This window comes from Ixodes scapularis, unplaced genomic scaffold (genome assembly GCF_016920785.2).
Source record: "Ixodes scapularis isolate PalLabHiFi unplaced genomic scaffold, ASM1692078v2 PGA_scaffold11__112_contigs__length_91849675, whole genome shotgun sequence".
Taxonomy (NCBI): Eukaryota; Metazoa; Arthropoda; class Arachnida; order Ixodida; family Ixodidae; genus Ixodes; species Ixodes scapularis.
Window position 1 is genome coordinate 70,453,055 of NW_024609837.1, and position 12,961 is coordinate 70,466,015.

A 12,961-nucleotide genomic window follows, 5' to 3' on the forward strand; every position below is an offset into this window, starting at 1 on the left:
GGTAGACAGCGAACCATGGTTCCTGCAATATTAGGACAGGAACTACGAAACCTAAAAAAAACCTATCAGGGTGTTGTTCTTTTTTCTTCATCGTTGAGCTCAATGCGGCGTTAACATTCCGCTGTAGGCCGCTCTGTGTTTGTGAGGCAGACAGCTACGAGTGGATCCTGCTAAGAATAACCGTAGCAAAAGTAATTCGTCATGGCCGCGATGAAGGGCAGCATTGTTGTAGCTTTAATTACGTTCTTACCACATGTTTCGTGTCAGGTAACCGAGATTGGCGGGTGTCCCCTAGTCAGGGTGCTCGACAAGTTTGACCCAAATAAGGTAAGAATTCGTTTTGTTTGTTTTTGATTTGTTTTTAAAGCAGAATGTGTTTTATCAGAGTTCTGTAACGTTTCACTGCAAAATGTGGCTGTAACAGCCGGCTGTAACAAAAAAAAAATAAAAAAAAAAAAACGACAACGAAGAGCGTAACGCCCGTAGGGAACCATGTAAGAAGACTTCAGTACCGCAGCAGGATTTAAACTCACCATTTTGAGGTTGTGAGACCAGTGCTTAGCCGAATGAGCTATCTACGGGGTCGAGTTAAGAATGTGCAAAAGCAAAATCCTTGGCGCGAATGTGCGCACGTGAGCTGCGTTGTTGAAGCATTTTATTCATATAAAAATGAAATGAGCGACCGTCTCGCTCGACTCTCACGGCACGCGTGTCAGAAAATGAGAGCGAATCTTCGCTAGGCGGTGCCGTTCCCACGCCCTTCTCTTCTTCCCAGGAAGGCCTATCACACATTGTGCACTTACCGGTCTTTGTCAGCATAATCAAGCTTGCGTAATCATCTGTTTTGTTTCTTCTCCAAACGTGAAATAGCACTTATCCGACGTACCTTCTACTTATTTCATACGAGTAGAGTGTACCATACTCTCCAGCGTCTTAGTACTGAACTACAGCCAATGATATTGCAGCGCTAGCCGATTGGAACGCCGAAGGACAAAGCAAGAAGCGTGAGCAGAAATACACGCTTCTAGCTTTTTTTAGTCACTGGCAATTTAAGAAATGCAGCACGCTCTGCATTTCTTAAATTGCCAGTAACTAAAAGAAAATAAAAAAATAAGCCAGTGTTGTGCCCCAGCCCACGTTCCTACAGTTCGTTTCAAATTATCGCTTCGCCGCACGCTGCCATATTTGCCTATACTGGGTTGTTCGATGCGTTCTGGGCATGCGCAATGCGGAACGTAAGTTCGTCTGCTTCTTTTGCAGGCGTGGTGGTGACGTCAGAAAGAAGCCGAGCTTTGATTGCTTTTGAATGAAGGATAGTGGGTAGACCTCAAGGCAGCTTGCTTTGAGGTCTACTCACTATCCTTCCTACAACATAGCCAATCAGAGCTCGGCGTCTTTCTGACGTCACTGCAACCCCTGCAAAAGAAGCAGACGACTTGCTCTCCGCGTAGCTTTCTTCTGTTTGGTATTGGACACCGCGCATGCGCCTCGCGGGCTGGTGACCCAGCCCGTTTTCGCCTCGAAGATAAGCGCTGGAAAGTTGCGTCTATGAATCCACGCGTGTGTAAAAAAAAAATTGGTAAACACTCGCGCAACCCCTAAGGATAAAACACAGCGACAGCTGAGGTGTGACGTCGGACCCGCTAAACAAGCGTGGCACATCGCAAAAAAAAATGTCTTCAATCGCTCAGTGGAGCAGTGAACAATACAGGGTTGGTTCGACACGCCCGACGTGAACAAGTATTTCTTAGTTCGTGGCACAAGTTAGCTTATTAAGCCCTGTACGCAGGCGTGGGGTGATTGCATGTTTATCGCAATCGTTAACTCTGAGCGTTTAAACTGAAATTTTTATTTCCACCTTTGTTTTCAGAAGTTGAAACCTATATCGGTTCTTTGCGTCCTGTTCTTTAAGCTTTTGCTCTGGGGTTTTGCGTTATTATGCGTCAAAATTGTACGCCATACAAGTAGGGCGTACTTAAATAGAGGGTCCGTTGTGACTCCCGAGAGGGGTTTAGCCACTTGGTTTGGATGCGCTATGTAAAGAACAACAGTGAAGCCGGCCTCGTCTGCCCTCAAACAGGCAATTGCTCGATGATTTCGCATAAATGAACGCACACAGCGGCGTGAGAGTAAACTTTAATCACCGCTAATCCTGCATTTAATGGGTTCAGCAAGCATGCGCCAGACCACCATAGCGTGAAGCCGTGTTGGTACATCACCTTATCGGCAAGTTTCTTCCTTCTCCCGGTACGAGGATTCGCAAGCTCTTTTGGGAATGTCTGCTTGCTCTCAACGCTCTGCCCCTCCTGTACATCATTGCACGCGGAGCATCTGTAGTCAAGGGCAGCTTAGGAGACGAAGAGTGCGGCTAACTGTTTTCGCGCTCTTACCATCGCGGTTGGTTATTTCCTGTTCTCATCTGCAAATGCCGCAATCTGATTGGCTGCGGGACGCTAATGAGATGCTCGGGGACTCGCCATACCCTCAAGTGGCAGGGACTCTATGCGGAGCGCAAGTCCGTCTGCTTCTTGCGCGGAGTTTTCAGTGACGTCAGAACGCCAAGTTCTGATTAGAGCTGATTGGAAGGATAGTGGGTGAACCTCAATGCTATAGCTGCCTTGAGGATCTACCCACTATCCTTCTAATCGGAGCCAAGCAGAGCTCCCCGTTCTAACGTCACCGCAACCCCTGAGCCAGAAGCAGACGGACTTGCGCCCCGCATACACACCATTCCAATAATCATCTTCTGCGCGCTGCCATTTTTTAGGCTATAGGACCGCGGAACGCGTTGTGGGCTTGCGCGCTAACTCTCTTCCTCCCAATATATCAGACGCCGCGCATGCGTGCACAGCCCCGTGGCTCGGCAATTATTCGTCTGGGAGATAGGCGCTGGAAGGGTGTACACACCAACACGCGGTGATGACGTCACGTTGCTCCGGTAAAGGCTCTGTTATACTCCGACGTAACGCGCGCGCAAGCAAACGCTGACCGAAGTCGGCTACGTCACCTCAGTCACGCCGCGCGCGTCAAAAATTCGTCCTCTCTAGACTCCGGCGGCCCTTGCGACTTCCGCGGCGCGCGTCGGTGGGCCGCCAGCGCGGCGCATGCGCAGAATCTGGCTACGAGGGCGCATTTCCTGCGAGAGTGCGCCATTTCCGGTTCCTTTTCGTTTCGAATAGCAGACAAGAATTCTCGCGCTTCTTGAGCGCCGAGTTCGACCGATGGCGTGCACGTACCTTGCACGACGAAAACTCGGGCTTGCACTGTTGGTGCACCGCCTGCACCGCAAGCGTAGGCGGTCAATGTAATAAGAATGTACATGCGGTACATCTTTGACAAGCGCACATTCTACGGTACTCAAGCTTCCTCGAATCGTAGACACTCGCGTGAGGACGAATTCCCTCAATCAGCTTCTCGACGACCGAGACGTTTGATTCTTCAAACATGACGCCACACGGAGTGGTGCTCCCGTCGTCTGATATTGCTCGTATTCGCCGCGAGGGCTGCCGGGAGCCAGCGCGTGGTGCATCTCGGTCCGGCGTCGCTGGCGCGACCGGCGCGGAATACGGCATGCTCCATTTTGGCGTCGAGGCGGTCAGGCTGCGTCGAACGCCGCCGGTCGAGCCGGTTACGCCACGACGCCGAAGTATAGAGCGTCGGGTTTTCGCCGACGTGACGTCGCTGTGACGCGCTCGCACGCGCGCACGCGTTACGTCGGAGTATAACAGAGCCTTAACGCTGCTGTTGACGCGGCGCGCGCGCGGACGCTTAACTCCTCACAAATTCGTTTTTGTTTTTGTTTTCGCTCAGGCGCATTGTTTACACCCGATGTGGAAAACCTCGGATATATTTGCTAACAGCCCGTTAGTAAAATAGACACAGCCCTGTATCTGTGTGTGTGAACAAGCGTTTGCAATTATGTTCTCCTTGTCACATCAAGAAAAAAGAAAGTTTTGCGAAATCATTCGTGCACTACGCGAAGTAATTCTCGCGTTATTTGGTTGTGGAAGGAAGTTACAATTTGGGGAGGGGCACTTGAAACGTGTACGTCTTGATAAAATAGCATAAAGCTAATTTAATATATCTAATCTACCACATACCTCAATTCAACGCACAATGGGGGAAATCCGTAGCTTCCCACGAGGAGCTGGACTGATTTTTACTTTGGTTCTTGAGGTAGATACGAGTATAGAAGCTTGCTTAAGTTTCCTTAACATGCATGCTGCACGTGCTGGCACCTTCTTATCTCACCCTGAAGCCTGGTTCAGACAGTTGCATTTGACTGCGCTTAACTGCGTTGCGGCTGCGTTGTGGCTGCGGGAAACCTGACATCCCATGCTGCTTATATCGCGTGCCAAGATCATTCCTGGAATTGGATTCCACGCATCATACGAAACACAGATGTGCCGATGACTCGCTTTCGGTTCTCGACGCAACGCAGTCAAACGCACTCAATCGCAAGTGTCTGAACCGGCCTTGAGATAGGGCACAGCCAATACCAGTGCCATCCGGCCAATGTAGCGCTCCGAGTGCTTTCGCGCGTCGCCATTCCTAGCTGGCTCCTTGGCTCGTACCGTCTTCGGCGATTCATCTTAATATGGACGGAGTGCAATCATAATGTGCGTTTTTATAGAACTCTGAATTGTTCTGCGTCATCTTCCCAGTTCTCCGGTAAGTGGTTCGAGGTTGAACGAACGCATCGACGTGGGCTGCCCCGTCTCAGCTGCGTCGCTGCCGAGTACTACTACGACGGCCAAGGGAAGTTCTCTACAGCAAACACCGCAGTGCTCCCGAAGTGAGTGACCGCCCTGAACGTTCTGTACTGTCGGCGATTTTTCATCGCGTGTTTCTAAACCTACTTTCACGGCTTGGTCTTTAGACCGCAGGGTGCTGTGAATATGTGATTCGCTCCAGAAATCTGGCGAGCGCACCTACCGCTACAGATTTCTGTTCTAGCCGCTAGGTGCTGTAGATTTCGCAAAAGTCGCCATGGTGTTTTTCAAAACTTATTAAAATACCGAGGAGTAGAGAGGAATTGTAGCTCCGCAAGCAGCACATGCCCACGCTACTATGAACAACTCAGTTTGGGATCTCGCCCCTGGAACGTGAACCGAGTCACTGGAACGCAGATTCAATTACAGCGCCCCCCATTGCCGTCAGTCTGTTTCAGTTAGTTCGCTTGTAGTTCGTTGGTTACTTGGCAGTTCAGACAAGGGAGTAAGCAAAAGTTAAATTCGCAGACGCAGGTAAGATGACTTTGTTCTTCTTTGTTTCAGTATAATTACGGTTCGGAGTTTTCGGTTTAAACCGATAAAAACCAATAAAAGTACGCCGAAGCCATTTTCGAAAATTCTGTTTTAACTAAAAAAGGTCAGTCTTTAGGTTCGGCGTTTTCGGTTTAAACCGATAAAAGTACGCCGAATCCATTTTCTAAAATTCTGTTTTAACTGAAAATGGTCAGTTTTGGGTGGGGGGAGGGTGAAGGTGGGTGGTTGGAGGGTGAAGGAGGGGGAAGGGGAGAGAGGGCGTTGCAAGGTACGATATTGTGTGACCTCTTCGTAATTTCCCTCTTCCGAAGTTCAACATGCAACAAAATAGGTCTTGGGTCTTCGCAGGACATCTGTGTCCTTTCTGGGATCGGGCTTAGTGTGTCAAGTTCCTGGTCCTAAAAAAAAAAGTTCGGGTGTGGGCTAGTATAAGGTTTTTCGCTTCATGCAAGATCTGCAGCCAGAGTTTTGTGAATACAAGAAATATTTTGTGCTTCAAAAGGTCGCACCGTGTCTCTTTTGGTAGTCAGATTTGGTTGATTGGCCGATTTTGGCTCAGGCAGCGATTCATCTCCTCAGCCTGCAAGTGTCCAGTGTTAACGTTGAGAGGGCATTCTCGAAGCCCGGGGTCATTAACAGGAAAGAATGAGCATGGACCAATGAGGAAAATTTGGGAAAGCACATCTGTGTTTACTATAATAATATCGCGTAATCATGATGTACAAAAGGTGAAGTTCCATGTTTTTTAGGCACTGACTTCTTCTTTACAGTTGCACACATTTGTCAAATAATATGTGGATGTTTTTTTGTTTTTGTTTTGTTTCTTCAATGTACCTGTGCCGTTATTCTTTGAGTGATCACAAATATCACAGTTACAAGGATCATCTGATCCGGTGTCAGATGGTGTTTTTTAATATTTACCGAAAAACACCGGTAGACGTTTGTGGGAAAAATATACACCGAAAAAAAAACGAAAATCGAACTTTAAGATAAACACCGAAAAAAGTACGCCGAATTTTGAAAAAATAGAAACCGAAAACGCTGAACCCTAAGTATAATGTAAAATTCCCGAAGTGACCACTGCGGTAGAACCAATTAACTGCGTTTTGATCGTGTATAGTTCGAATTCGAAGTACGGTTTGAAGTGCACTTCTTCAAATCAGGCTCCTCTGGCAGTTTTCCAACTGAGTTTTTCTACCAACATCCGCACATGCTGACTTCTTCGGCAGTAAATTTGTAAAGAAAACAAAACAAATAACGCCTATTGTCTGCATGAACGATGAACATCCTTCACAATAAGATGCCTCAAGCGGTGAACGTATATGATGCTTTCGATACAAAGTTACGCGCCACATAGGCATATGCTGCTGTCCCAGCAACTGATGCATGACACTTGCTCTTTGATGACGTGACGTCAGCTTTCTCGAAGCAGCGTTTCTTAGAAAGAAAAGCACCGCCGAAGTCCAGAACTATATCATCGAGGAGATCGAACTATGAAGCGCTCTGTCCAGTTTGTTCTAATTGAACAGTTGTAAATTCTCTCAATCCTAGACATACTATACTTCGTTTCGCCTTAGGTTCAGACGCGGCCAAAGCTAAGAGCTTATGGCACCATCACAGCGTCAGCAGGGACAGCGTCAAAAGCGCACCATCATGGTGCTCATCATGTTTCTGTACATGCGTCTGGGCTTAAGCTGAAACAAAGTATACCGCCGCTCAAATTACCATGCCCGACTCGTCCTCCTGACCAAACTCATCGTGTAAGACTCTGCTCAGTGCAGCTAGGAGTCCAAGACGCGGTCTTTGCACCGCAGTGCCAGCAACAACAGTTATTTTCTGTTTACCCTCTGAACTGCGTTGTCGCAGTGGCCACCTGAACCGTGTGCTGGGCGAGCTCTCCATCACTAACCAGACAGAACCGGCCAAAATGACCATGCGGTTCCTGGCACAAAGTGAGCATCCCATGGCAGGCGCCCCATACACATTCCGCGTATTCCGTGTCCACACTTGGTTAGTATTTAGGTCAATGCGATTGCATTTCAGATCCGGAGCAGCGGCCCTTCTGGGTTCTCTACGCAGACTACGAAAACTGCTCCATCGTGTACCGCTGCCTACAGCTCTTCTGGCTACACACGAGTATGTGTTTTGATAAAAGTGTGAGCAATGTGCACCTCTGGTAGAATGTTCACGAGAGTGGAAGAAAACGGGTTTATGTACACAAAATTTAGACCGCAAACAAACGGATGACTAAAAATGGGCACACATAGCAGGACAATAATAATCCCTGGAGAGGGGGAACAAGGGGGACAAAGGACAAGGAGAAATCTCCAAACACAACTAGGTGACTGATGTGCGACAGAAAAAATCCGCTTGGTCATAGTACCAAACCCGGCACCTCTCCATTTCCAGTGGAGCGCTCTAACCCCTGAGCTAATTAGGGGTTAGACGTCAGTAGAGCAAACGGGTTTTATCAGCTGCCGCCAGTCTAACACCAACAAGGGTGAACGGCCTGCATATCTTATGGTTATGATTATAATGTAATTAATTAAAAGGTGTAAACGAGCTGCACAAGAATGACAATAATAATCCCTGGAGAAAGGAAACAAGGCGCACAAAAGACAAACAGAGATCTCCAAACACAGCTATAGGTGACTGGTGTGCGACCGAAAACATTAGTTTGCTCTACTGACGCCTAACCTCTGGTTAGCTGACTAGAAATGGAGAGGTTCCGGGTTCGATACTAAGAACAGGCGGAATTTTTCGGTCGCGCTCTTCTGTCTGTCCTTTGTCCCTCTTGTTCCCCTTCTCCCGGGATTATTATTGTCATTATTGTACAGCTCGCTTGCACCATTGCATTAATTGCATTATAATCATAACCCTAAAATGCAAGCCGTTCACCCTTGTTGGTGTTAGACCGGAGGCAGCTGATAAAAACCGTTTGCTGTACTGACGTCTAAACTCTGGTTAGCTTTGTCGGTAAAGCTCTTCACTGGAAATGGAAAGGTCCCGGGTTCGCTACCAGGAACAGGCGGATTTTTTCGGTCGCGCACCAGTCACCTAGCGGTGTTTGGAAATTTATGTTTGTCCTTTGTCCCCCATGTTCTTCTTCTCAAGGGATTATTATTGTCATTCTTGTTTATCTCGCTTGCACCTTTGCATTAAGTGCATTATAAACAGATAGCACGTTCCAAATGCAGAAAAATTAATTTTATTCAGACATAACGTTTTATACGCTAGTCTTCCACCAAACCTTCACCGGTTATGCACACGGCCGCCCGCCACCACATTCCATTACCACGTTCTCTTCAGCAAAAAAAAAAAACGGAACAAAACCAACACATCTGATGTACCAAAGAAAAATCTACAGGTTCTTTTTGTCATCGCATAAATAAAGTATGCTTTGCCGAACGCTCATTCTTTGCCACAATGTAGCGCTGGCGGAGTAAACCACACGCCGAAGATTTAGAGCTAATGTTTCCTTATTCAAACGTTATAAATGATTTCCTGAAATTTTTAATGAGAAAATAGACGGAGCTCTCGAATGCACAGATTATAATGGCTCCAGTCAACGAAAACGGGCAAAAACTGGTTCCATTTTCCCACTGAAATTTTTAAGAAACAGCTTATCACTTTTCAGTGAGGTAATGGTTACTTCTGAAATTTTGGCATATGTTTCGGACCTCTACATTTGCATTTGGGAGTACGGAGAATGAGCACTAGGTGATGCGTAATTTACTTTATTTTTTAGGTAAAAAAAATAAATCTTTGAGACGAGACACGCTGTACCTTTGGGATAGTTGAAGGTCAGAAACGGTGGACATGAACAAAAATTAACCGGCTGGGCATCATGAAGCTGAACACAAACACCGATGACGGCGGGGAGAGGTGACAAAAACAAAATCTAACAAACATGAACCAAAGTCTGCATTAGGAACGATGCGGGCCTGGGTTGGTTGGTTCTATTTGTGCGTTGGCAACCCGGAAGAGTGCTGAATTAGAGCTTGGTTATGGTTCATTTTAACAAAACTTGGTAAACAACAAAAGCTACAGCCAAAACAAGCTCCCCCCCCCCCCCACCCCACCCCCCCCCCCCCAAAAAAAATGTCATATTTAAAGCGTATTCTATGTTAAAAAGAGTGTTGCCGCTCAAACTCTCTTGTGACATCGCAGAGTACGCCTGGATCCTGTGTCGCAACCACACGTCCACCGAGACCTACCTGGTCAACATGCGCAGCTACGTTCAGCAGTGGACAGGCATCAACCCACAGCAGTTCAGCAAGACGCCCTGCAAGTAATCGTGGTGACCTCCCACACGACGTCGGGTGAAGAGAGTTATGCTGGAGAACCGTGTAAGACATATGCAATAGGTGAAGACATACAACACGATGAACGCTGAGACGCGATCGACCAGATAAAGTCCTACTGACGCGCGCTCGAGTAGACTCAGCCAACAGCGTCTCCGCCGAGCAGACGAACTGATGAAAAAATAAGTAAATAAAACAACGACAAAAAGTGACTCGTTCCAAAGGCACCTGGGCACGCGCTCTTTCCCCTCGGAGCGTCTGCTCTGACCTTGACAAAAGCTGACTTGAACGCCGAGTCAGAGGTCTCCGCTTCGGCGTGTTCATAAAACGGTTATCGACGCCGTCGAGACACGAAACTAGAGCTAACGACGAAGCAGTGTCGAAGCAACACGCCTAGCGCAAGTGCTAATTTGTACATGACGTGTCGCAACCAAAATATTACTTTAGAAACTAGTATGTCTCCCATAGAGAAGCATGGGAAACCGAGCTCTCGACAGGTTCCCCTTAGTCGCGTATCGAGGGGCCATCTGGTGGCGCCGCTTGTAACCAAGACGAGGAGATGGCTTTATCTGGCAGCTGCGACGCGCGCAGCGTGCCAATTGACTCCGTTAGTGTGACGTCATGGGTCCAAACAAACCGTTGCTAGGGTCGTTGTTATGGACAAATACATCTGGCTAGGTTTTGCTACGAAAACCCGACCATTCAAAAATCAGGAGTAGGATTTAAACTTCTAAAAATCACATGTATAGAAAGCTTGAATGTCATAAATGTTGCAACAGAAGTGTGCCGGTAATCGCTTGTTTCTGAAATGTTTACGACTGCAACTTCCGGTCCTCAAGATGCCTGCAGCAGACGACGAATGCAAGTAGATCCAGTAGTGAGCCGTTTGCCACACGCCCTCCGGCCAAGCCGGCGCCGGCGTCTGAATCGTGTGAATAAAGACGATATTCTGATATTGCATTTGTTTGAAATATAATGAGTTTCAGACACTTATAAGAATTTATAGTGGAGTGCGATGCAAAATATGATTTATCGAAAGTCCGGGCATCGATCGAGATGATCGTCTGCTAAAATATCGCAATGCACCCGTGAAAAAAGCACTTCAGGCGATCGATTGAAATCCCAAAGTTTGTTTGCGGGACTCGCGCTATGGGAGGGTGTTTCGTACCTGGTTGTAAACATCGCGTGGAGAAAGATACTTGCAGTTTCTCCAGATTTCCGCAAGACCCCAAAGCGCGAAAGAACTAGATAAAAAACATAAGGTAAGTTTATTATAGATTGTACTCGCATCGCGGGTTCGATGGAGATCTTCACCAAAAGAGCACATCCACAGAATTTGATCTATACAAATAAAAAAAAAAAAATACTGCGAAATTGCCATAGACATGCATTTCTGTAATAATCTTACAACCTCAACAATAATAATAATGATAAACGACTTACCTCGACGGCGTACGATTTGTTTCTCATGCTGTCCTGCACTACGCCGGTAATGCACGTCAGGTCGTCGTCGTAACTGATCTGCACGACGTGGTTTGACTTTACGACATTTTCACCCCTCTGAACTAAGCTGGGTTCCCCACAAAAAAAAAAACAAAAAAACACGCACATTGCGGAGGTCTTTACGGCCATGACGATGCACTTGTTCTTGTCGCTCGTTTACCGACGCAAATCAATGAAGACGCCCGCTGCAACAGAGTCCAGCAAATCTATCGTGCCGCCTGCTACCAAAGCAAAGCGAAGTGTAATACTTCAGAAATGGCTTTCGTCGTTGCAAAAAGACACTAAGACGACAAGAACATCTTCATAATTAGATATCAAGAAGTTAGGATGCTTACAAAAAATTATTTACATACTTGTAAGCAAAAATCTAACCTCATGGGGAGTCTCCATGCATTATTCCATAGCAACGTCCATAGCAACGGTTTGTTTGGACCCAGACGCCATGTTGTGACGTAGTCACTTAAGGGGTCAATACCACCTAGGAGACAAGGTCTGCGCATAACGTTTCGTTAATAGATCCCCGACCCGCAGCGGCAAACAGGCTGATTCTTGACGAGAGTAGGAACCGCGTCAGAACTGCGTGCTCGTCCAATACCACCTAGAAGACAAGGCCTGCGCATGACGTTTCGTTAGTAGATCCCCGACCCGCCCCAAGCGGCAAACAGCCCGAAGCTTGACGAGAGTAGGGGCTGCGTCGCAACTACTTCGCATTCACTTGCGGCCGCAGCTGTGTCCGTGACTGCTGAGCGCGAGCTAATAGCGAGCTTCCAGTGCATTTGCGACGTGCACGCGAACGCTCCCTCGGCCAGGAGCGCGAGCTAACACGCGCTTCTGGCTTTGAGACGCGCATTTCTAGCGCGCGCGGTCGTTCTGCGGTAGAACGCTTCGAAGCAGCTACCCGAGGTATAGGGAGTATTCATTGGCGGCCATATTCGTGTGCGCTGCTGCTGAGCGCGTGCTGACGGCGAGCTTCCGCAGTCCTTTTGGAGCGTGCATTTAGCACCGTCAAGGTTGCCGGTCTTAGCACGCTATTAATGTGAGCTCGTTCTAAGCATGCGCTCTAAACATCGCCCTCAAATATGGCGTCCAGTGAATACCTCCTATAAACAGCGCCCTCGAAAATGGCGTCCAGTGTCAGCGTCCAGCGTCCAACGAAGGGCTTTTCAGCCCTTCGCGCAGCAGTATGGCAATTTCGCTCATGCCTTTGACGCTCCACGTGAACGTCTAACTTCATCGTATGCTATTTGCAAGAGACACTCGGCGTGAGCATCTGTTTCATTATCTGTTACACAAACCACTGAAGCAGGCGATGGAGCAGACGATGTAGCAGACGATGTAGCAGACGATGTTGCTCATCCGGGCTAGCTAGGGGGCGCTGAGGGGATCTACTAGTGATGACGTTTAGAGGAGGAAACGCGCAGGCCTTGTGTTCTAGGTGGTATTAGCTCGTCTCATTCACTGGCGGCCACAGCTATGCGCGAGACTGCTAAGCGCGAGCTGATAGCGAACTTCCACAGTTCATTTGCAACGCGCATGCGAACACTCCCTCAGCCAGGAGCGCGAGCTAGCACGCGCTCCTGGCTTTGAGATGTGCATTTCTAGCGCGCGCGCTCGTTCTGCCGAAGAACGCTTCAAAACAGCGACCTCGAGTTCTCGTGCTCGTGGCATTGGCTGCATTCTCTGCTTAAGAGTGAACGGAATATAAACAGCACCCTCAAAAATGGCCTCCAGTATCAACGTCCAGAGAAGTGCTTTGCAGCCCTTCGCGCATCAGTAAGGCATTTTCATTCGTGCATTTGACGCTCCAGGTGAACGTCTAACTTCATCGTATGCTATACCAACAGACATTCGGCGTGAGCATCTGTTTCTTTATCTGCTACACAAACC

At 47.9% G+C, this 12,961-nt stretch overlaps 1 protein-coding gene across 1 annotated transcript; it reads left to right on the forward strand.

The window, feature by feature from the left end:
* The first annotated feature begins 201 nt into the window (after positions 1–201).
* LOC121046478 (apolipoprotein D-like) lies at positions 202–9,562 on the forward strand. Its single transcript, XM_040500733.1, has 5 exons — positions 202–327; positions 4,665–4,795; positions 7,134–7,219; positions 7,311–7,403; positions 9,438–9,562. Exons 1-5 carry the CDS (start codon positions 202–204, stop codon positions 9,560–9,562), a joined length of 561 nt encoding a protein of 186 aa, XP_040356667.1.
* Positions 9,563–12,961: the final 3,399 nt, after the last annotated feature.